Below are 26,229 nucleotides of genomic sequence, written 5' to 3' on the forward strand. Positions count from 1 at the left end.
ATTTATTATGAAAAATAATACTTTATGAATGCACTGGTTTTCTTCTTCGAAATTCCAGTAGGCTGATGAACCAAGTAACACTACTTTGGGGAAATGCTATTATGCCAAATACTCTTCAAGAGATGGATAGAGGAAGATGGTTCAACCTCACATCGAACGGTCTCAGTAATTGTGTTCCACCAGAGGCTGTAATGAGTTTCCAGGATACACGTTCTGTCTTGAGATTCAATACAAGCCTGTTTGTCTTATGAGCTGTGTAGGGAATTAGAATTTTGGTTAATTCTGCTCAGGTAATAAAAACCACGGCCAAATGCCCACTGTGTGTTAATAATAAAACCTAGCAAAAAATGTTTCTTGTGAACTCTTTAAATAATGAATACGGAGAGGATTTTTACCTTTGCAGAAACAAAGCTTGCAAATCACTCTTAATAGGACTTTTTCCCTTCATGCAGTTCAAGGCCCTCCTTAATATGGTTCTAGCCAACGATGTGTTCTCTCTGTGTGTTGTAGATTCCCAGCAAACATTTTTAGGACCATATATTACGTAAAGCTCATGAAACCCACCATGTGCTTTATGACAATTCCTAAGTTTGACATACTTCTGAGTGTCTAGCTATGGAAGTTTCACTACAGCCACCAAATATCAACTCAAATGTCATCACATCAATAAAAAAAGGCTATGCTATGAGACCCAGTTGCACTTTGTTGTTCTGGGCCTGCGATCCTATCCTACCTGGAGTATATGCCTGGTGCAGCAATTATTTTACTCCGCCACGCAGTATAGCCTCTTTACTTCTACCCACACCAAGCTACAGCCTTTCTGAAAGTAGAGAATTGTTAACTGCAGGCTAGCAACACGTTTGTTTTTGTCTTTGTTTTTTTCTTCAGTGAGTATTTAATAAGTGAAACCATGAATGAACATACCTATTGTTTCCTATAGACATTTTTTTTTGTTCTCCTTACAATGACACCCCTTATTCACTGTGAATTTTGTAAACGTCCATTTGAATAGATAAGTTTGAAGTAATACTGACGTTCACGCATGTGGGAAGGTAACCAGCCGCACACACATTTAAATTATAGCCATTGCAAAAAGTATTTAAATTAGATTTAGTTCAGTTGCCACGGAAATATGGAAGGAATTAAAAGGTAGATAAAAAAGAAATGACAAATCGTAGCAAAATATTAAGTATAAGGCAGGTTCTTCCTAAATAACTTCTGAACGAATGGCAATGTAATGTTGCTTTGATACATGCAATTGCTGACTCCCAAGGTACATGCGGAATCAACTCTAATAGGTAATGAGGCCAAAGTGCTTTCCAAAGGGTGGTAAAGCTGACACGAGCACTAACAATGTATACAGCTTCCTCTTCCAAATCTTACCAAATCTTGTTATTACGCAGCTTTTGAACTTCTGCGATTGTAGTATATGCAAAATGACATTTCTCTCTGGTTAAAAGATAAGTTTCCTGGACACCTAATGAGGATTAGCAGCTTTTCATAACATACCTCGCCACTTTGCTTTTTCTTGTCTCTGAAAGTTCTTTTTAAAACTATGCTCTTAGGGATGCCTGGGTGGCTCAGTGGTTGAGCGTCTGCCTTTGTCTCAGGGCGTGACCCCGGGGTCCTGGGATCGAGTCCCACGTCAGGCTCCCTGCTAGGAGCCTGCTTCTCCCTCTGCCTGGGTCTCTGCCTCTCTCTCTGTGTGTCTCTCATGAATAAATAAATACAATCTTAAAAAAAAAAAAAAGTAAAACTATGCTCTAGTTTATTTTTGGTTTGTTTCATTAACATCTGTCTGTCTGTCTCCGATACTCCTTATCAGTTAATTGTATTGAAAATATCTTGGGGGTAAATTTTTAAGATTAGAACTTCTTAAATTTAACATAATCATACTGTTTCCCCCAGTTTTTCTGCACTTTTGAAACACACTCCTAAAACTACACTTTGATATTACTATTAGTATGATGGTAATTTGCACAATATTGGTTGTAATATATATCGATAGTATGTGTGTATACATATATGTATATATAGTCTTTAGTATGTGTGTATATATAACTGTACTATATATAAATATATTCAGTTTAGTGAAATGTTATAAAAAATTATATAATTAAATTACATAATTATTTCATGAGCTTTTATTTTTATTATAAATTCTAATAAAAATTATATAATTGTTTATTCTATAATACTCTCAGTCATCTGAATCCAAACTGTCTCTGGGGGCAGCCCCAGTAGCTCAGCGGTTTAGTGCCTGCCTTCGGCCCAGGGCGTGATCCCAGACACCCGGGATCAAGTCCCACGTTGGGCTCCCTGCGTGGAGCCTGCTTCTCCCTCTGCCTGTGTCTCTGCCTGTCTCTCTCTATGTCTCTCATGAATAAATAAATTAAATCTTAAAAAAAAAAAAAAAACTTGTCTCTAGAAACATATTTTGACTTCCTGTTCCAAAACATTTGAAAAAATACTAAAAAACATGTTTGAGATAAAAACGGAAATATTTTATTCACTAATGATTTATTTTCTATTAAAATTTCCTATTGCAAGAATGTTTCCAAAATTGTATTATTGTTTATACCAGAGTTTAGTTTAAAGGTATATATTAGATAGATAGATGATAGATAGATAGATAGATAGATAGATAGATAGATAGATCGATCAATTTAGGGCAAAGATACTCATATTGGCACACAAGTTTACTGCATGAAATAGAAGAGCACTTGGTAAGAAATATCATATTTAATAACACTTCTTATGTAATGTTACATTTCATATGTGACACAAGTATGGAAATGTGCACTAAGTTGAAAAGTAAAGCAAATGAAGAGGCAGAACAATAATGGAACTGACCCATTCTTTCTGGCATATTCATCTCATCATCAGAAATCAGATATCTGGACAAACAGGACAACAGGACACACAAATGTGCAATCTAGGCTCTGCAGACAATTGATAAAAATGTGTGGCATAAATTAGATTTTATAAAACTTTCAGAAGGTAACTCATTGTAGCCCCTCACCCCAGAACCTGTGCATTTGAAAAGCACATTTATTTTAGTAATGCTTCACACATTTACCCTATTTTCCAACTGAATTCCCGTATCAAAGAATTGCAAGAAAATCACCAAGCGATGATAATTCTAACTTCTTTGTGAAACTAAGTGCACAATTATTTTGCAAAGGATTCACCAAGTTTAAGGCCTCTGGAATTACAGAATTTTAAAGTGAGTTCTAACTTTAGAACTCTCCTGAACACCACCAACAAAATATCAGTATGCAGATTTTCTAAGAGTGTCATTGAGATTTTATACTCAGCACTGTCACTGTATATAAGCTTATTTAGCCTGCAAGCCTGAAGTAATATAAATAAGATGTCATCATCACTTGCCTAATTTATCTTCAAATAAATTAGGCAAATTGGCATTGTGTAATATGAGATGAGATGAGAATATTCCAGTGAAGGTACATAATGCCTTGCAGACAAAATATGCGCAATAAATCAAACAAAGAAAGCTTTGAGTGTTGTTTTGTTTTGTAGGCAAAAGAGATGCCCAGTTGCTTAGGATTTTTGTAAACCTGTCAGTTTGATGACATTCAGGTCACGTGGCATCTTGTTAGATAACAAGTCTTACTATTGTACAAAAATGGCAATGTGTGAGACACAGATCTATTTAATGACATTGAAAAGGGTGTTATTTTAAAAATACAGCCTTCAGATACGGAAATCATGAGGCGGATAATTTCAGTATATTCTGGGTCAACAAATGTAAAGATTTATGGAACAAGTTACTTCACGGGGTGTGACAATGTCATTGACCAAATTGAGACTATGAATATTAGAATTTATGATAAATAATAAAAGCTCATAAAATAATAAATGCTTATCAAGCACGGTTAACCTTGACATGAGTCTGATTATCCTAAGTGCATTTTATTTCACACTAAGCTTACTGATACGTAAAAGTCTGTGACAGATATTAAATAAATAGGTTTGGAGATTTTTCAAAAGACATAGGAATTGTTCACTCTGCATTAAATGTTTTTAGTACAGCTTCTCTGTTGAATGATTTTCAGTGAAGGTTAAATTAAAACATTGAATTTTTTTCATTTACTGATTTATTTCATTTTTTTCTGAAATATTTGTTTTTATTTGATTCTTTTTGATTCAAGCACATAGCTTATAACTATCAGGATTAAATTTTCACCCTGGCTATCATAAACACACCTTATCTTAAACTACGGACTGTTCTTATTCCTAATTATTTTACCTATATCATATTGGTTGAGTGTAGAAATTATAATTAATTGATGACTGTTGCATTTGGCTTCACCTGTACTTGTTTACAGACTTTGCTCATCTATTTATATTATGTTCCTAGCCTCTATAGACATTAATGAGGTTCACTTATATGAGCTCATTAAATTTATACAACTGCCCTGGGGCTCCTGGGTGGCTCAGTCAGTTAAGCATCCAGCTCTTGATTTCAGCTCAGGTCATGATCTCACATTCTTGGGATCCAGTCCCCACGGGCTCCATGCTCAGCTGGGAGTCCGCTTGGATTTTCTCTTTCCCTCAGCTCCTCCCTCCATTCATGTGTGCACTCTCAAATAAATATTTAAAACAAAAAATCAATACAAAATCCATATCTGCCCTGTTGAAATAGGCATTCTCCATTCTTTAAAAAATAGGAAGCAAAGAAGCACAGTCAGTTAGACCATGTACTCATAATCTCAGGGGTCTTGGGTCTAACCAAGCCCTATGTTGGTTGTGGAGCCTACTTAAAAATAAAATATATATATATATATAAAATAATAAAAACAGCCAGTGAATGAAGACTAGTTAATTAATTTTCCTATATTGTCAGAATATGTTCTATTTTCAAAGTTTACAATACCATACTCAATTGCTTATATGTAAGAACATATTTTTACCATTTTAAGGTCCTTTCCTCTATTTTTTTCCATTTTTTATCTTTTTATTTTTTAAAAACGTTTTATTTAGATTCCACTTAGTTAACATAAGGTGTGATATTAGTTTCTGGTGTAGGCAATCTGGCTGTCACATCTGTCACCCCACTGATTGCCAGGGTTGATTTGGCTGATGTGACTGGCTACGCAGGTGTCCCTTTCCTCCCTCACTGATATAAGCCCATGCCTCCTACGCTGCATGCTCATCGGAAAAGGATGAGCTTATTGGGAGAGGACCTGTCTTCAGTCACAGGACAGGAATGACTGCACTCCTCTACTTCCAAAATAGGCAAACAACTTCTCAAGCATTTACATATCATTTCAAATATTTAGGTACAAGTGGCTACATTTTACAATATTTCTAAAGCCTGTGTATTGTGAATTACAGTCATTGTATTTTTCTAATATCATTAATTTACATTCACATTATATATTTATATAACTTGTTCATTCAAGTATTCTTGTTGTAGAGTTTAACACATCTAAAGTACTGGTGTAGAGAATCTTATAATTAATAAATTTCAAAATTGCCAACCAATATTAATTTATTGAAATTAATTCTACACTAAGGAATTGTTGTAATGGCCCAATATTTCCAAATATAATGCTGACTGTGACAATGATAGAGATTAAAGTTGTACATACCATTATAATATATTCAGACACTCTGTTCTAATATTTACAAGTACCTAGATTAATCATATTCCTTACTAAAATCCTAGCGAGGTGATATAATCTGTGCTCAGTGCTTAATGCAGCCAGTAGCTTAAAAGCTTTCAATAGCAGCCTATATTCACACTGCTTTTCATTTACCTTAATCCTGAAGATGAATTATTATCATCTGGGAATTGAACTCCCCTTGGGAATGGAAATGTATCGAGTGCTTATGTGACTTGCAAGCCATTTTCACATGAATAACATTTACCTCTGCCTAAAACCCTCTCATATATTTCATATCATCTCCTACTCCCTGTTACAATCCCCTATGGCCCATTTCTACTGTTCTTTACATTTAAATCCTCCCTATATATCACCCCATTAATTCTTAGTTATCAAACCCTATCCCTAACGTAACTGCAGATGAGGTTACTTTGAAGTACTTCTTGTAGTTTAATTTGTCACATGAGAAAACTTCCAGTGAGGGTTGTTGACAAAGTTGGGCACCGTAACTCAAGGTTTTCCAATTCAAAGATTAGGTTACAAGCAAAACATAAACTCCTTAGCCATATGATGCTTTGCATGAATCGTTCACTCAGCGGTATCATCCTGCTGGGAAATGTAGTATAAGGAAAAAAAATGTGATTGATACTAGTATGACTGCTCTATTATGTAGAAAATAACGGATGATTGCTCTGAAGCTGTAGCTAAACAAAGTAAGACTGTGTTGTGTCATTTAGTCCAAAAGTTGTAAATTTTTCCCCATGTTTATTGCAGTCTGTATGGAATTCAATACTTCTCTTCCCTGCATCTTTCAAAGAGAAAACAGAATAAGATCACATTACAGAAGAATTTAGAAAATGCAATAGAAATATAAATTGACTGATGTAAGAGAAATAAAGTGTAGCTTTTGCTTTCATTCTATGACAAAAGTAAATTCTGGTGACAAGATATTATTTAAAATATCTTAACAGCTACATTAAAGGAAGAAATGTATTCTTTAATTGGTTGAGTGAGGTTTTTTAAGTGGAAAATGAAATAATGATTTTTATATTTGGATATGTCATTATGTAGATGTCCATATATACTCATCTCTCTCCGTCTCTCTCTCTCTCTCTTTCTCTCTCTCTCTTCTTATCTCTACATCTATCTCAATATCTGTATGGATCTCTATTTCTTTATGTATCATTCATCTTAGAAACTCAAATTTCTAACAATTACTAGATTTTCCAGTTTTTAAAAAATAACTTTTGTCAATGTTTCTAGCAAAGAACAAATGACTATTTTCAGAAAATAAGCATTAATTGGAGGTAGAGTTACTTTATGTCTAGCCCTATGGACAGTGCTTTATAATATCTACAAAGAAACCCCTTAGTGAGTTAGTATTTATCCTGGATTATTACAGAGAGAAAAACTAAAGCTCAGAGAGGTGACGTATAGCTCCAAATCACACAGCTATCACGTAGTACAACTCTAACTCATGTCTAATGCCAGAGTTCATGTGCTTCTATTACATCAATCTGCTTTTTCATGTACACATTGTATCCCATCACCACTGAAAGGAAGAAAGACCTCTGAATTTACTTTTGGTGAATGTGGACAAATCAATATATTTTTTAATATGTACAGTTAAGATGAGTAATGTCATCACTGATGGCTCCGTGACTGTTTCCGTTGGCTTTCTTGAAAATATCTTTCTATCCAAATGCACTTTGTATAATCAATATTGGTCTTTGTCCATGGATATTCCTAGAAGAGAACTCAGAGCAGTCCTTAAGAGGTAGGGTTAAGGGATCCCTGGGTGGCGCAGCGGTTTGGCGCCTGCCTTTGGCCCAGGGTGCGATCCTGGAGACCCGGGATCGAATCCCACGTCGGGCTCCCGGTGCATGGAGCCTGCTTCTCCCTCTGCCTGTGTCTCTGCCTCTCTCTCTCTCTCTCTATGTGACTATCATAAATAAATAAAATTAAAAAAAAAAAGAGGTAGGGTTAAAAAGGCCACAGCTTTCTCTAACATGATCTCGGCTTGATTTTGGTTTTAGTTTTGTTATACAGGATTTTCTGACAGTTTACTAGGTACTAGGAAACACCCCTAGGAAAGCTGTCTTCTACTGTATAGACATTCTTGCATTTTCCATTTCTTCTTTACTATAGCTCCTAATATTCTACTCAGTTTACTCCTTTAGTATTATCCTGATTTTAGTTATGTGCATACATTTCTAAAAATGAGTGTATTCACATCGACTGCATATATATATATATATATATATATATATATGATATATAACATGAAATGTTCTCAATAACCAGTATAGCAAGTTTATGGACTTAACAAAAATTAAAGGCATTTATTTAAGTGAGAGGTAAAATTTGTTATTCCAAAGGAACTGGATTAGCATGCCTATAAAAGAGTAGAATATAAAGATGAATTAGTAAATGCTTGAGGTTACAGCTAAAATCCATTAAATTCACTGCCAAGACCAGTGTCATGAAACATTTCCATTTGTTTTCATATAGAGTTTTACACTTTCAGGTCCTATGTTTAAAGTCTTTAATCCATTTTAAATTGATTTTTGTGTGTGGTGTAAGATCAGGGTCCAGTTTCATCCTTTTACATGTGGACAGTTTCCCAGGACAATTTTTTGAAAAGACTTTCTTTTCTCCAATGTATAACAGGTGCTTTTGTTGAAGATAAGTTAACTGCACATTCATGGATTTATTTCTGGACCTGTTCTATTCCATTTGTCTACATATGTCTTTATACAAGTACCATATTGTTTTACTTACTATAGTTTTCTATATATATTTTATTTATTTATTTATTTATTTATTTATTTATTTATTTATTTATTATTATTTGAAATTGAGAAGTATAATGCCCCCAGATTTGTTCTTTCTCAAGATCACTTTAATTATTCTGGATCTTTTGTTGTTGTATATGAATTTTATGACTTTTTTTCTATTTCTGTAGAATTTTTTTCTATTCCTATTTCCATTTTTTTTTTTATGGAAATAGCACTGAATCATAGATTGTTTTGGGTAATATGAGCATTTTTTTTTTTAATATGAGCATTTTTTAAAATATTTGTTCTTCCAAACCATGAGCATGAAATGTCTTTCCATTTATTTGTATCATTAATTACTTTTATTAATGTATTATAGTTTTCAGAGTACAATCTCTCACCTACTTGGTTAAGTTTATTCCCAAGTACTTTATTCTTTTTGATACTATTGTTAGTGGGATTGCTTCCTTAAATGCCTTTCAGATATCTCATTTTATATTATAGAAACACAACAAATTTTATATGTTGATTTTGTACACTGAAACTTTACTGAATATGTTTATTAGTTCTAATTGTTTGTGGAGGCTTTGTAGTTCTTTTTACTTATAGGTTCATGTCATCTGCAAACAAGGACAATTTTACTTTTTCCTTTCTGATTTTAATGCCTTTGATTTTACTTTTTCTTGCCTAATTGTTGTGGCTAGGACTTCCAGTGAATGTTGAATTGAAATGGCGAATTGAAATCTTTGTCTTATTCCTCATCTGGAAAGGAATGATTTCCATTTTTTAACCATTGAATATATGACGTTAGCTGTGAGCTTGTTATATATGACCCTTACTACCTTAAGGTATATTCCGTGTGTAGTATTGAGCATTTTTATTATGAAAGACTGTGTCAAATACTTTTTCTGTATCTAATGGATGATCAAGTGGTTTTTACTTTTCATTCTTTTCTTTTTTTCTTTTAATGTGAAAATCACACTTATTGATCTGCATACTTTGAACCATACTTATATTCCAGGGATGAATCCCACATGATCTTGGTGTTATGATCTTGTTAGTGTGCTATTAGACTCAGTTTGCTAATATTTTATTGATGAATTCTGCATCTATGTTCAGCAGGGATATCGGCCTATGATTTTATCAAAAGCACAGGAATACCAACAAAAATAGACAAGTTGGACCTTATCCAGCTAAAAAGTTTCTTCATGGCAAAGGAAACAACCAAGAGAATGAAAAGGCAACCTATGCAGTGGGAAAACATATCTTCAACTCATTGTCTGATAAGTGTTTAATTTCCATATATATATATAAGGAACTTTAATAACTTAATTAAAAAAAAGAGGAAACAACCTAATTTTTTAAAAGAATGGGCAATGAGAACAGACATTTCTACAAAAGAAGACATAGAAATTGCCAGTAGGTATATGAAAGGTGTTCTATTTTACAAATCATCAGAAATGCAAATAGGAACTACAATGAAATATTTTCTCACACCTGTTGGGATAGTTATTATTATAACAAAGGATAAAAATTTGTCAAGGATGTGGAGAAATTGGAACCTTTGTGCCCTGTTGGTGGGAATGAAAAATGGTGCAGCCACTATGAGAAACAGAGGTTCCTCAGAAATTAAAAATAGAACTATTATATGATACAGTAATCCAATTTCTCGGTGTGTATCCAAACAAACTGAAATCAGGATCAAAGTGATATCTGCACTCATACATTCATGGTAGTATCATTCACAATGGCCAACATATGGAAATAGCTCAAATATTTACTGACGAATGGATAAAGAAATCATTGTGTATGCATACAGTGGAATGTCTGGCCTGAAAAAGAAGGAAATCCTACCATTTGTGACAACATGAATGGGCCTGAAAGACATTATGCTAATTGAAACAAGCCAGTCACAATTATAAAATTGCACTTACATGAGTTATCTGAAAGAGTCAAACTCATAGAAACAAAATAGAATGGTGATTGTCAGGTGAAGTGAAGGAGAGAAAAATGAGTTGTTCAATGGGCATAAAGTCACAGTTACACAAAAAGAACACATTCCAGGTATCTTTTATACAACCCAGTGCCTACAGTTAACAATAAAATATCATGTGCCTAAAAACTTAAGGGTAGAATTTATGCTGTGTTCTTACCAAAATAAATGAATTAATTAAGTTAAAAAATAAAATCTGTTAGTTTTCCCCCTCTTTCTTTTTTTTTTTTCTTTTTGAGATTTTATTTATTTGAGAGAGAGAGAGAGAGAAAGAAACATGAACAGAAGGGAGAGGCAGAGGGAGAGGGAGAAGCAGACTCCCTGCTGAGCAGGGAATCCGATGATGGGCTTGATCCCAGGGTCCTGGGATTATGACCTGAGTTAAGGCAGCCGCTTTAACTGACTAAGCCACCCAGGCACCACCTAGTTTTCTCTCTTTATTCTTGAAAATGTTACATAATTTAGATACATAAGGAACATCTATAAATAATTTATATCCAGACTTAGGAACAAAACACTCCAAGTTTTTCACTTGTATTGTTTCTTAGAAGATGACTTTGAAAGGTCTATAAATATAAATGTAGTAAGGCCTGCATTGCTATAACTTCTAAAAATGCTATTAGCATGCTACTAACATATAATCTCAAAATATTTTCAAACTGTATTATTTTGACCTCGAAGAGCTTAAAATAACAAATAAAATAAAATAAAAACATGATTTCAGAAACTGTAATTAAACAAAAACATTTATATGACTAAATTTATGAATAAAATTATATTGAATCCACTTCTCGAATTTTCCTCAAATTTACATGCTGATAATCAATTGGTGATTCACTGATTATAGGAATTCTTGCTAGGTATTTTAAAGCTGTAACTAGGAAAATATATTGGAAAGTACTTGACCAACATTAAAAGAATATCAAAATGGAGAGTTGAAATTAAAATATGTTACTATCGTCACCATAAAGAACAGAGAAAACCAAGTAAAATATGTTACTATCGTCACCTAAAATTATGTTTTTAACAGGAAGTGAATTGCAAATTGGTATTTAGCAGAAACATATGAAAGGAGTAGAAAAATTATGGTGGATCATATCCAGATCATTAAACCCAGCTTTTTTTTCTGTCTTTGTACCTTAAGAATTTTCTCTTTAAATACTTGCTTTGTTTTTTGTCCTAGCCAGACCAAGATATGTTGGTATTCAGGACTTAGAGTAAGTGCCTCCTTTCCCATTGGACCCACTAATATCTACATGTACTCATTGATTTAAAGAGAAATAAGAAGATTCCTGAGACAATACTTCATCTTGTTCAAAAACTTGGTTCAGAGAAATGGGCGTGCCAAACTAGACAGCCCTCCAAATATCAGGGCCCCTGCAACAAATTAGATCAGTAAGACTTGTAAATAGATATGACAAATCAGACTGAGAATCAAGGACCATAGTCATTCCGTGTACATCCAGACCCAAACCTAAAGCTACCGTACTTTGGCACATGTAACTGGGGGAAGGAAGTGTCTGTGGGTTTTCCCATAGACAGCTCACTTGATAAACACTGTATCATAGTACTTTGAAGTCCAAGCAATTGAGCTATTACTAAAAATCCATCTTTAACATCCCCACCCTATCCATATCTCTTTCGCTAAGTAATATATATATATATTTTTTTTTAAAGAGTGGTACATTTTTCTTATTACTTTTATAACCAGGAAACATGTAGAGCAAAGGCAAAGGGTTTCTACCACTAAATGGAGAGAACAGCCCAGGGATTGATGTTGGTGCCGGGGCAGTGAGTGTCTTATGATGGCAGTAACCAGTGCCTGTGGCAGAGAAGCCCTGATGTACGGCCCGTGGGCCACCTACTGCAAGGCAACTGACAGAAAAAGAAAGATATTAATTTATTAAACCTATAGAAGCCTCATTGCTGTATTTTTGGGACCTTGAAATCCCCAAGTCCTTTGGAAGAGGGATTTTTGAGAGGAATTTAAATTCCTGTGTGGGCGAATGGGAAGACAAGACCTGAAACATGGCAAGCGCACTTGCAAAGGAAACAAAATCATTCTGGTGTTGTATTAAAAATTTCACAAGCCTCTGGTTTAATTCTCAAACCTGATTTTAAAATTTTAAGAATCTTCTCTTTCCTAGCTCTGAAACTGTTTTCTTTTTTTTTTTTTTTTTAATGCATTGTTCATTTTGAAGAGTTTTCTGGTGCTTTTGCTTTTTGAAAAAGGCCTAATTGTAAAGTTGTGGGTATAAGTGTTCAATACATACGGGTCTTTCTAGCAGAATCTTCCACAAAAAGAGAAGAGATGTCTTCATCCACTCCTGCCTCATTCTTTGCGATACAAGTGTATGCTCCCGTATCTTCATAGCGCACGTTGCTTATATGAACCTCACTGCCATTTGCTGAAAACAGAAGGCAAATGCAACTTGTAAACTATGATTTCAGTTTTGGTACAGCGCTTTCCGATTACACAGTCAAGCAGTTCTCTTAGCTCGTCCTAATTAAAGTGTTTCCCTTCCTACTTCCATGCTTTGGAGGCATGCCAAATTATTCCAAAAGCACTCAAGTGTTTCGTAAACTGTGTTGTCATTCTATTGCAGAGAGCCCAAAACTCTATGTCAAATGTACATGCTTCATATTTTATATTTATTTCCTGTTTTCCACATTTCATATTTCACATTGATAACTATAATGTATGTATTTTATGTATTTATTTTTAGTACTTAGAATCCACTTTTCCCCAACCTTTATAAAATTTTAAAATAATAGCAATATGGCTGAAATACGGGCGCATATGTATAAAAGGACTTCATAAAGAAATTCAGTGAGCTACATCATGGAAGTATAGTATGATTGTCACTTATCAAGTACATTATTGAGCATGTATTATATGTCTGGAATTATAAGGTAAGGAAATTATTAGGTAAGGAAAACGGAAAGATAGTAACACATGATTTGTCTGCAAGATTTCAGTCTTTTTCCAGAAATATACATAAACAATATTATAATATGGAAATTGATACAGTCATCATATAACCAAAGGATTAAGGGAATAATTAGCTTAACTTTTAAATCTTGGTAAAATAACCTCTTAAGCTAAACTCTGAATAACAAGTTGCACTCCCCAATGTGGAAACCAGAGTATAATTAACCGTCAACTATATGTTGGAAATATATGAGGTGTTTTTACGTATATCATTTCTTAATTATCCTAAATAACACATAATTATCAGAAGCAGAATCTGAGACTCCTAGAATGATCTTATGGAAATTACTCAATTCAAAAGATTAGGGCTGGACACCTGTCAGACTCTAATATTCAGTGTTTGTTGTATTCATTTGTTTAGGTTTCTTTTTTTTTTTTCCTCTATTACTTTCTTTTCTTTCTTTTCTTTCTTTTTTCTGCGTGTGTTTGTTTCACGTTATCCAATCACAAGAATCCCATGTACCATGTGCGACAGAAAGCAGTATGACTCTCCTAAGGCAGATAAGGGACAAAATAATCCATGTGGCTCTTTGGGGAAAGATAGAAAACCAATGGGGAAAAAAGAGCTTGGAAACGCCAATGGCTCTCAAGAGATGTGAAGGGGATGTGGAGAGGCAGTAAGCGTTTGGGGAGGAACAGCCATTCAGATAACATGAACCTTGTTCTCACTTTATAGAGGTTATTGGGCACTTCCATGCCCCCCATCCACTGCTGAGAATCACTACTCCAAAACAGAGGTTGGAGTTGTGTTTTTTGTTTTGTCTTGTTTTTTGCTGTTAAAGGCCACATACGTATTTTACGCATTGTGGGCCATATAGTATCTGTGACAGCTACTCACCCCTGTCAGCAGCACGAAAGCAGCCATCAACAATTTTTAAAACACAAGTGTGGCTGTGTTCTAAAAACAAAAACAAAGCCCCCCAGGTGGCTTTATTTACAAAATAGGCAGCTCCCCAAAGGGTCTGTGGGCCTTACAGTTTGCAGACCCCTGTTCTAAAAGATAAAGAGTGAACACTATATTTCAGCTGCATCGGCCTCGTGTTTTACATGAAATATGGCTCTCTCCTAGAACATACTTGCTCTCAAGACCCACACACTTAACCTGAATTCTCTAGAATTTTTTTGAAATATCAAGTCATTTTATTCCTTCTTCACATATTGTCTTCTCAATATTCTTATATGTTCTCCCACCTTGTATGCTCCACTGTCTTCCTCCTTCTCTACCGTTTCTAGATGTTCTCTAGTCTATTGCCAGAACTAGCAATTTCCTAGTCCGTTTATCATTCTGACACATATGCCTTAGTAACTGCCAAGACTAGAGCACGCTGACATATCTCTGCACTTGGTGTTCGTGCATCTAGGTTTTTGAGTACATTAAGAGACTATTGCATAAGCAAATTTACAGATTTTCAACTTCACAGTTTTCAGCGTGCAGGATGTTCGGTGCTACTTGGTATTCATTTCATTTGACCTTTACAGATACGTGCCTTTCATTTCCTGCTCCATTTTTATTTCAAATCTTTACTCTGTGTGATGTTTCCCATCCTAATCTAACTTCTCGCCCTAAAGTGACCTTGTTTTTGAATCATGAAGGTCATACATGTAATTAGCAAGTAAACCCAAATCGTTTTTCAGTATATATGCTTATTTAATCATCACACTTTATACCTTAAACTTACACAATGCTATGTCAATTATATTTCAATAAAAGCTGGGAAAACAAGTAAAGCCAACTTCCTATTTCCATCTACATATTCACATTTATTTACTTCTCAAAGGAAACTCTCTGGTTCTTTCCAGGGAAAAATCTCTCTTTTTTTTTCTTTCTGATTTTTACAATTACTTGATCACCCTTCCCCCACCTCCATTATCTGCACATCTTCTTTACTAACATTTCTTCAGATTGATGCATTGTCTAAGAAGAAAAAATATCTCCATTAAGTCCTGATCGTTTCCATCAGCAGCAACTACCTTTTCCTCGGTCCTCCTTTCAAAATCTGGAGAGATTTTTATATTTTCTCGCCTCCTTCTCATTTCTAAACCCATGGAGGCCTGATGGCTACAAACCATTTTTCTAAATGCCAAAAGGCCAAACTAATCACTAGACCTATGAATACATTTCAGTGACTTTCCTATACCTTTCTATGCCTTTAATATTGTTGAACTCTTCCCATACTTAGCTTCCTTTTCTTCTGTAGGATCACTTTGTTCTCTTGCGTGCTGCTGATTTTTAGTCTCCTGTGTTATTTATCTTGGTTTGCCTTCCAATTAAACATCTCTGCTTTTCTAAGTGTTTACTTCCTCTCATTAACATATTGTCCCATCCACTGGTGTATTCAGTCCATGCCTAGATGGGGACCTCACATATAAATGCTAACTAAGTATTTGCTGAATGAATGGATAATCAAATAACTGTAGTATTTCGTGATATGTAACCATATAGAAAGCCATATGGAATTTCACATACCTATGCACCTAGATTTTTCTCCCTACTCACCTCTCATCTGTCACATTCTCTCAAAACTTCAGCTATTTTCTCTTGTTTTTAAAAATGATAATAACTACCTTACAAGGGCCCCCACTGTTTCACTATTGAATCTGGAGTGTATCCAACCCCCTATATGTGCCTTCCTGTATGTTCCTAGAAGTAAAGATATAATATGTTCATCTAATATGGTTTACTGCTATTAAATGGGAAAGAGATAACAAAACCAGAAACTAAATACAACTTTCTTCACTTTAATTTCTATCAATCAGATCAATCCTTTTCTAAGATTATAGACCCTAAAGATGTAATCAGTAGATGTAAACATGTAAATTTGTTGGGTTTACTTCTATTAATATAGAAATTTGTAGGATTCAGGTTTTAAAGGTCACAATTCCTTTCATATGTCATTTTTCACTTGCAAAAATAAATTAGTAAATATTTCAAAAAGATTTATTTAAAAACGTATATTGAAACATTCACTGTTAAGGTGGAATAAGAAGTGAAGTCTATGTTTATACAAATAAAGCAAAAGTGAAAATACATTCACTTCTAGCATAAACTGAAGGAATTTAAAGCATACAATAAAGAATATAATGTCATGCATCAGATACTCCTGTAAAATGACTTGTCACATTCTATCTGGATGGTGGAAATAAGATTTATACATTTTTAAACTTACTAGTATAATCATAATCAACTGTTTTTGCATTATTTAGATTACTTGACATTACAAAAAAAATTTTGTTTCCTACTTATCACATGTTCATTGTTATTATAATCTGCAAAATAATTGATTAATTATATTTATACTTAGCCTATTAAAATGGAATATTTTATATATTAAAATTCAGTAAGAACATTCATAACTTTCAATCTCTGATACGTATCTAGTAACTTTTTTTTTCTTGTCTCTTCATTTACAAGGTATGCTACAAAATATACACTAAGGAATTTCTGTACTATTGACACTCTCTATGATATATTTTTAAAGTATGATTTAAACATTTAAATGGACCCTTCAGAATCTATTCTATGAAGAGAGCCATAAGCACATCTGCTATAATTCATAGGACTAGTATTTATTTAAAAGATACATAATATAGTATTTTACTTATCATCAAAATAATGACATAATGAATTATTATGACAAGATTATTATGTAAAGCACTAAAAGTACTAAAGGACTCTATTTCAAATATAATGCCTCAGGAACAATTATATATATTTTTTCATATTCATGACATTTTGTTTCCATCAACTAGTTTTTTTTTTTTTTCAAATCATGTAAACTCTGTCATAAATTTTAGTGTGAAGTTTCAACATGGTCATCTAAAGGGAAAAAAATGCAAATAAAAAGCACCTTGCAGTGTGAGTTGTTTGGACAGCTTTGGTGTAATATCGATTCCATTCTTCAGCCAGCCAAGCTGAGGGTTCGGTATCCCTTCTGCATGGCACCTGAGACTTGCAGTTACCCCAGGTTCTCGAGCCTGGCTCTCTGGATACACTCGGATTACTGGAGGCACTACAAAAAGAAATGGAGAAAAATTTGAATTAGTAAGCCATATTCTTTGATTTCCCAAAAATTGCAATGTGAGAAAATTAATGATTATATATTTTAATGATAAATATTTCTATAGCTCTTAGTTTCCAAATTCATCATCTACAAAAATATGCCAGTCATCCTTACATAAAAGTTATTCTGAGACTATGCCAGGAAAAATACAAGCTGACCTGGGATATCCTGTTTTGGTAATAAAAGAAGTTTTCAAGGATGATAGAAACATCAAAGAAATACAGAAGTCAGCTTAAAGGGGTTATTCACCTTTATTCACATCCTTATTCACCAAATGTGAGAAAATTTGAACATTAAAATAGTTAGCAATTACAAAGAAATATAAGGAATTAAATAAGACTTTAAAAATTCAGTTATATAAATAAGTAAATGAAAATATAAATGAGAAAATCTTTTCCTTACCCTAGCATGTTTAAAAAATCAGGATAGCAATTACATTTACAGAAGCATCCAAAAAAATAAAATATTTAGAAATAAATTTCATCAAGGCGATGAAAGACTTTTATGCTGAACACTGCAAAATGAGTTGAAAGAATTTAAAGAAAAACTAAATAAATGAAAAGGCATATGTTTATGAGTTTATGAGTTGAAATAATTAGTAAGAAATGTCAGTAAGATGACAGTACTACAAAAAATTGGTCTTGAGACACAATGTAATCCCTATCACAGTTCCACCTGCATTTTTTTTTTTTTTTGCAGAAATGGAAGAGCTAATCCTCAGATTTATATGGAATTACAGGGGACCCCCAAACAGCCACAATAGCCAAAACAATCTTCAAAAAGAATAAAACTAAAAGTCTCATAACTCTCAATTTCCAAATATACTACAATGTATGTGTATAGTATATATATATATAGTTTTATACACACATATATAGTAATCAAAATATATATGCATATGTATATATGTACAGTAATCAAAACAATGCGATACCGGCATAAGGAAAAAATTTAAATCTATGGAATAGAGTTAGAAAGCAGAAGTAAACCTATTAATTTATGGCTAATTGATTTTCAACAAAGATGCCAAGGAATAGTCTTTTCAAGAACTGATGCTGAGGTAAATCCCCAACAGTGCAATTGCTGGGGATTTACCTCAGCATCAGTTCTTGAAAAGACTATTCCTTGGCATCTTTGTTGAAAATCAATTAGCCATAAATTAATAGGTTTACTTCTGCTTTCTAACTCTATTCCATAGATTTAAATTTTTTTCCTTATGCCGGTATCGCATTGTTTTGATTACTGTACATATATACATATGCATATATATTTTGATTACTATATATGTGTGTATAAAACTATATATATATAAAGATACAAATGCAATGAAACGCCAGGACACCTGCACCCCGATGTTTCTAGCAGCAATGGCCACTATAGCCAAACTGTGGAAGGAGCCTCGGTGTCCAACGAAAGATGAATGGATAAAGAAGATGTGGTTTATGTATACAATGGAATATTACTCAGCTATTAGAAATGACAAATACCCACCATTTGCTTCAACGTGGATGGAACTGGAGGGTATTATGCTGAGTGAAGTAAGTCAGTTGGAGAAGGACAAACATTATATGTTCTCATTCATTTGGGGAATATAAATAATAGTGAAAGGGAAAATAAGGGAAGGGAGAAGAATTGTGTGGGAAATATCAGAAAGGGAGACAGAACGTAAAGACTGCTAACTCTGGGAAACGAACTAGGGGTGGTAGAAGGGGAGGAGGGCGGGGGGTGGGAGTGAATGGGTGACGGGCACTGGGTGTTATTCTGTATGTTAGTAAATTGAACACCAATAAAAAAAAAAATAAAAAAAAAAAAAAAAAAAAAAAAAAGAACTGATGCTGAAACAACTGGATATCCATATGGAAAAAAGCAAATTTGAACTCCTACCTTACAACATATATAAAAATTAACTCAAATATATTAAAGACCTAAATGTAGGAGCTAACATAATAAAATAATGAAACACTTAGAAGAAAACATAAGGGTAAATCTTCCTGACCTTGTATTTTTCCATTGATTCCTAGATATAACTCCAAAACAAGCACAAAAGAAAAAAAATCAAGAAATTGAACTTCATTAAAATTAAAATTTGGGGTGCATCAAAGGATATCATCACAGAAGTGTAAATACAACTCACAGAGTAAGACAATATTTACAAATTATTTCTGATAACATACTAGTATCAAGAATATATAATGAGCTGTTAAAACTCAGCAACAAAAGACAAACCACCCCTTCTGCATAGCAAAGGAAACTGTCAACATAATGAAAAGGAAACCTACAGAACAGGAGAAACTATTTATAAACCAGATATTTGATAAGTAGCTAGTACCTAAAATAATATACAATGAACTCATGCAATTTAATAGAAAAAAGCAATTAAAAAACGGGCAAAGTACTTAAATCCACATTTTCCAAGGAAACTGCAACCTCAGAAAAGATCTAATACCAAGACCAGCTGACTAAGCTGTTCTCAAATTCTTTAGCTGTCTCATTTCTCTACTTATTATCTCATATCTCTATTTTCCTGTTATTATCTCCTAAGATAACGTTTGTTGTTTTCAGCCACTGTTTTAGTATATTGTTTGCTAATATATATAGTAAGTTTCTTGATAGAAGTGGTTTCGCATTATTTCATCATTATATCCCCTTACCTAATTGAGTGACAAAAAGTACTGTGGAACATGAAGAAATGTTCCACAAAAGGCATGTTACAGACCTAATTACCACACATATCTTTTATTCATGCTCACACTTTATCATTTGTTATTTAGAATGACTTGAGAACATATGTACCCTGCATTTGCCTTAGTAAGAATATGTCTTGGTAAATAAGGAGAAATACCCTGGTTCTCAGTGGAAGAAGTCTCTGCTCGAGCTATCTTAGCAAAAGACAATATATAGAAATATTCACCTGGACCATCTTGCTCATTGGTTAGCTAATATACTTTCAACTGCCTGATTTCTTCTATTTTCACCCAATGGAATGCCTGTCCAAGATGCAAGGTCCACACTGAGACTCTCTTTAGGGTCTCAAGTCTAGCACAAAGTTAGTTTCACCATTGTTTTTCCTAGTGACTGGAGGAGCCATTGTATATACAAATTAGACTAACTGATGAATAAATATCAGCCTTCTAGATTTACTGAAGTTATAAAAGCAATTCAAATCAAGAGATTAGTTGAAGCCACAATCAGGACTACAGATATCATCCTATTGGCCCCATCATTTTGGCTATACACTAGACTTATACCAGCTCTATGGGAAGGAAGGAATCCTCAGAAATGCCCAGTAATTCTTTCAATTTGTAGCTATGTCTTTACTTTGTGAATTGCCTTTAATGGTTACTGGAACAGAAAAAGTAATAAACTTCCAAAGTTCTGAGCACCAGATTTCTGCTGCATCCTTTCACCCTCCCCTAAATTTAATTTAAAACAAACACAATACACACAAACACCGGCAGCAACATGGGAGTAAAACCACACTCTGATTTTTTTAACCCTGATGAGCACTCAAATGGTTTATTTTGAAATATCAAATATACTTTCAAAAATAGTTCTCATAAAATTTTGCACATACTTTCCTGGGAACATAGAGCACATTTTTAGGCTTTTGGCATATATCTAAAAGCACAGGGTATTTTTTGTGCCATTTTATTATATTGGAGGAGGTTCAAGTAAATAACTTTTTAGAGATATGATAATATACTTCCAGCAAAACCACATTACCATAAGATCTAGAGTAAAGAGACTTCTTTCAAATATTCAGGCCTAATCTCTAATCTCTTAACAATTCAGGAGTTGGGAGATGAGCTTTTTAAAAAGACTTACATAGAGTGCCAAAATGGAAAACTACTCTTTCAATAAACATTTAATAGAAGAAAGTGCATCTTGCCACAAAACTTATAGCCAAAGGACCAATGTTTCTTACATCATTCTTGGAATGGCAAAAAAAAAAGAAAAAAGAAAAAAAATGAGACAACCTGAATATATCAAAAATTAATTTGAAAGAAGGACATCAGTCAACTCAGTGATAACAAATTCTACATCATTCATATTTAAAAATGTAGATATTATATGGGTCACTTATACTGTCATTGATATTCCTCAAAGGACAACTTTTCAAATAAGATATTCAATCTCCCTGCATTCCTAGTTGTTTCTACTTTATTGATACATCTGCAAGTGAACTGAAAGAAAAACAATGAAAAATAATTTTTGCCATATTGAACTTTTATACCCGAATAAACACTATTATATTTTGAAGAAAAATAAACATATATTATGCTTTTCCTTTAGTATGCTGGTATCAAGTGATGGTCTGAAAAATATCTTTTAATTTACGCAGAATTGAAGGATAAGTGATTGGCATAACATCTATTTAACCTCAGTGACAAGCTACACATTTAAAAGTAGGTAATTTTTCCCGGGATACATATTATGAAATATAAATGAGGATTGATGGTAGCCTGAATTAAAAAGTCAATAATCCTCCAGAGAACATTTCAAGCCATTTGTTACAGTCATTTTTAGTTAGGAAGTGCACTCTATGAACTCGTCTTTCCTTGCTGTTGGTATTGCATGAATAAAGAAACTGATGAAGACCACCAAAGAGTTTTCACGTTGGATTTAGAATCCAATCTGTGTGTTATCATGAAAATCTTTAAATAAGGCTCTCAATATTTTAAGCAAAAGGTAATATTTAAAGTAAATGTCTATACAGTGAAAATTTCCTAATGATATTCAAATTCTCACCAAAATTACTCAGGAAGCAATTTATTTAATATAATATTATCTAAGAAAATCAAATGATACCTATATTAAATAGTATATTATGTGCTCATGTATATAAACATGTTAAGTAGTTGAGATTATTACATACTGATCAATTTCATTCTAGAAAATATAGTTTCTGTCTCTTAAAATGGGAGACATATATAAGAATGTAAATATATGCATTGTATTCATAAATAAAATTTAAGAAATGTATAAAATACACCGTTCTTTCTGAATTTTAAGAAAATAATTAATAAATATTTATTGAGCAACTTCTAAGGGTAGTAAATTGTGCTAGATGACTATCTTCATCTTTCAAACGCTCTGTTTTATACATTGACATGTTGAATAAGTATTGAGTACAGGGTTTGACATTAACTGAATGAACATTAAAAAGAATGCATTCTTGACTTAAATTGTTTTTTCTGGTACCAATCATAAAATAAATGTTCCCATAGATATAACTACTGGAATATGATTATTTGTAAGCTAAATGTAAAGTCTGAAAATTAGATGTTTAGCAGTTATATATAAGGTATATTTGAATTCCTTGAAAAATTGTATTTTAAAATGTAAAGGTCAAAATATTATCAATGCATTTATAGTAGTTTGGAGAGCCATTAATTAATAACTCAGCTCAAATCGAGTAACTTCTCAAGGAAACTGAACTACTTCTTTCCATGAGCCAGTTAAGATAAAATTATCATATGACTATATTGAACTAATATAATAAAATTGTATTTAATTTATCTAATGGTTCTTAGAGCATAAAGCATAATCAGATACCGTATATGGAGGACTAGTTGCTCTAAGAATACATACCTAGGGTGAATACTTTTTATTTATTTTATTTTTTTTGAATACTTTTTAACTAGCTGTAGAAATTAAAATGAAAACGAGGTTTTGATACTAAAAATTAACTTTAGAATAAAAAAGTAGATAGGCTAAAGAAAGTACAGTAAAAATAGTATAATTATATTTTGCTCAATCTCTCTTCCTGCCATGGAATCAGTTGTGAAGATTTATCAGCTCAAAACCATACAGTGCTGAATAATATTAATAGATATAAAACTTAGTAAAAGTTGGTGGATATATTTCTTAAAGCTCTGTAATAACTTCACCGTATTAAAATAAATCAATGTTTTTCTCAATATCACAAAGTATCTAATAGAATCTAATCATCTTTCTAATCTAGTTGAGAAAGGATCTAATGAAAAAATGGATGTCTATAATACTAAGCCCTGCTCTTTTCATCCTTTCACTTGCATTCTGTGATCTTTCTTTAGAAATCTCTGCATTGTTTCAGAAAGTATGAAAACAGCATAACCTGGGTGCTTTGGAAGTCTGACTTTAGAGTCCAGAAGCAGAGATCACTGACCCAATACAATGACTGCAATCTAACTGAAAACAATAATGAATTTAAGGTGAATTGTCAGGTCACTGGTATGTAAACAACTAAACATTGGATATAATTTTTTTTTTCCCTTTTTCTCGATGCCATTATCTTGTATTCTTTGAAGGACTCTATCACTGCTCTTCCACAAATTATTCACACAGCTGCAACTGTTAGAAAAGGTTCTTAGAAAGCTTGAGGCTAAGAATATAAATGTCTCTGAAGTAGTGCTGACTCACAGTGGCATCTGGATTGTTCTGTTTGTATTACGACTTCCTTTGTCATTAAAGCAACTTTCCTATGAAAAATTACAGACAGAGTTTAATAAATATTTTAAATGCTACTGAGCTTGTCCAATGCCTTTTGTCTCTGACATTATTAAAGCCATCAATTTCTCTTTAACTTTGTCCCAAAGCAGTCTTTTTATATTCATGACTTTCACACTGCCTCTTGTCAATATTACAAAACTCTCTGATCACATTATTGCAGCCTTCATAAAAATGTAGAGGATCCAACAAATGTTGGAGGCAAAATATAAATTAACAACAACATACTTATGGTCATAAACTTTTGTGATTTTTCTGTTAGGTCTTCCCATTTATCCTACAGTAGTCTAACAAATCACACCTTTTTAAGCTATTTTGAAAGGGATAGCAGTCTATCCTAGTTTAATGAACTTAGAACCATTCTACTAATCCTAAAGTTAGTGGTCCTTTTAATCCCCAATTTTAAAAAATGTCAAAAGCCATCATTTACATGAATGCTCTCTGACACAAAACATAGCCAAAGCATTCAAGGCAATAAGAGAGAACATTGTTTTTCTCAATCCATGAAAAAAGAATTAATGAAAAAAATAATTTAATGTCTGGCACATGATGGATACTGGTTTTTTTAGACTTTATTTACTTTCATTTAATATATATTTAATTTAAACAAATTTTCAGGAGATCCCACATTAATTATTTGAGGCAGGGAATGTGCAGTAGATACACTCTAGTAACCCCTTCACATACACCCCCGAATATCCGAAGGAATCTCTAACACATACTCTATGTTCTAAGGGATAAAATATCTCATTTCTCTAAGTTTTCCCGTTTATAAAGTTTGAAACCCTTCCTAGAATTAAACAGATTAAAAGAAACAATATAGAGCAAGTCGAAATATTAGTTGTCTTAACTCACACACTTTGCTTTTCAGAAATCATATTTTTGCTATTACATGCAGAGTGACTGAGACTTATAGGACAAATGACAAATGTATGTAATTTCACTACTCAATACCAGCTGACTAATAGAAAAGGACTTTTTAGAGATTCAAATTGGAAGTGGCCTAAACCCACGTATGGGTTCAATAGGATAGAAAAGCCATACTTAAAAAAAAAAAAAGAAAAGAAAAGCCATACTTGATCAGCTATATCTGCCAGGACTAGAGAAGGGGAAATGGAAGCAATAAACATTTTGCAAACTTGCTTAGTGTTTAAGATGTAAATATAGACCCTATCCAAATACAATATATAACCAGATTCATTCAAAACTGCCTGTAAAAAAACTAAACGCGTCACGTGAAACTTTTAAGCTCTTCCTCAATCATATTTGTTGTACCTCATTGGCCAGATAACGAGTAAGTACATGCCTACCCTGTAAAAAGGCAGCTTTTGTGACTGGAGAGTAAGAAAAACAGTTGCATTAGTTAGAGCTTAAAAAGATACAGAAAACATATGTCTTTCAACGTAATATTAAAATGTGTGGCAAAAAAAAATTATAACTTTCCTTAAAGCTATTATTCTAGCTAGACTTATCTTTTTCCACCACTTGTATAAGAAATGGAAAAACTTAAAAGACGTGTAAGACCATAAAATATAAAACACTTTGTATCAGACAGGATTACTCAAGAGGCAGAGCTCACATCGCAACTTGGAATTGAGTGATTTGGGGAGACTTACTGTCACTCTTTCAGTGCTTTTTTCTTCATTTGAAAAATAAAGGTTACGATGAAACAGCGTGATGGCATTCTAAAATATAAAATGCCTTGCAGATAGCAAGAAATGAATTTATGATAATATTGTTGATGCAAATCCTGGTGAAAATCTTTTCAATTGAGTGATGATAATTACAAATATTAAATAATTTTCCTCAGGGATTTTTTTTATTGCAAACTACTTTATGCAAAAGCAAAAAAAAAAAAATCTGTAGGTTTAGAAGGTTAACTGCATCTACAGTTATACCAGTGCTAACACACTGAGGATTATAATGTTCCGATTTCAAAATGAGCTTTCTGATAGGAATTATAAATGCAATCTACCTGTCATTAGAGTTAGCCATATAATTCTAAACCATAATATTAATTTACTAAAAACATACAGACCAGCTCATTTGAAAAAGGGACTCGAATTAAGCAGCAGTCAGCTTCGTTTTTTGTTGTTGTGTTTGTTTTTATTTATTTATTCAAGTTAGTTAACAGTGTATCATTAATTTTGGGAAAGAATTCAGCGATTCACCAGTTGCACATAACACCCAGTGCTCATTACATCACGTGCCCCCCTTAATGCCCATCACCCAGTTACCCAGTCCCCCCACCCGCCTCTCCTCCAGCAACCCTCAGTTTGTTCCCTAT

The 26,229-nt window shown here is 33.2% G+C and overlaps 1 protein-coding gene across 4 annotated transcripts in view; it reads right to left on the bottom strand.

Annotated features, from left to right (window-relative positions):
- FSTL5 (follistatin like 5) overlaps window positions 1–26,229 on the bottom strand; it is a 683,263-nt gene that overhangs the window by 113,599 nt on the left and 543,435 nt on the right. For all 4 annotated transcript variants that reach the window (XM_072773810.1, XM_072773809.1, XM_072773808.1 and 1 more), the window contains exons 9-10: window positions 17,241–17,402; window positions 12,674–12,808 (exon numbers count right to left, since the gene is read on the bottom strand). In XM_072773810.1, coding sequence (XP_072629911.1) covers window positions 12,674–12,808; window positions 17,241–17,402 — 297 coding nt within the window. The remainder of the gene's footprint in view (window positions 1–12,673; window positions 12,809–17,240; window positions 17,403–26,229) is intronic.

Source organism: Canis lupus, chromosome 13 (assembly GCF_048164855.1).
Source record: "Canis lupus baileyi chromosome 13, mCanLup2.hap1, whole genome shotgun sequence".
NCBI classification, from domain to species: Eukaryota; Metazoa; Chordata; class Mammalia; order Carnivora; family Canidae; genus Canis; species Canis lupus.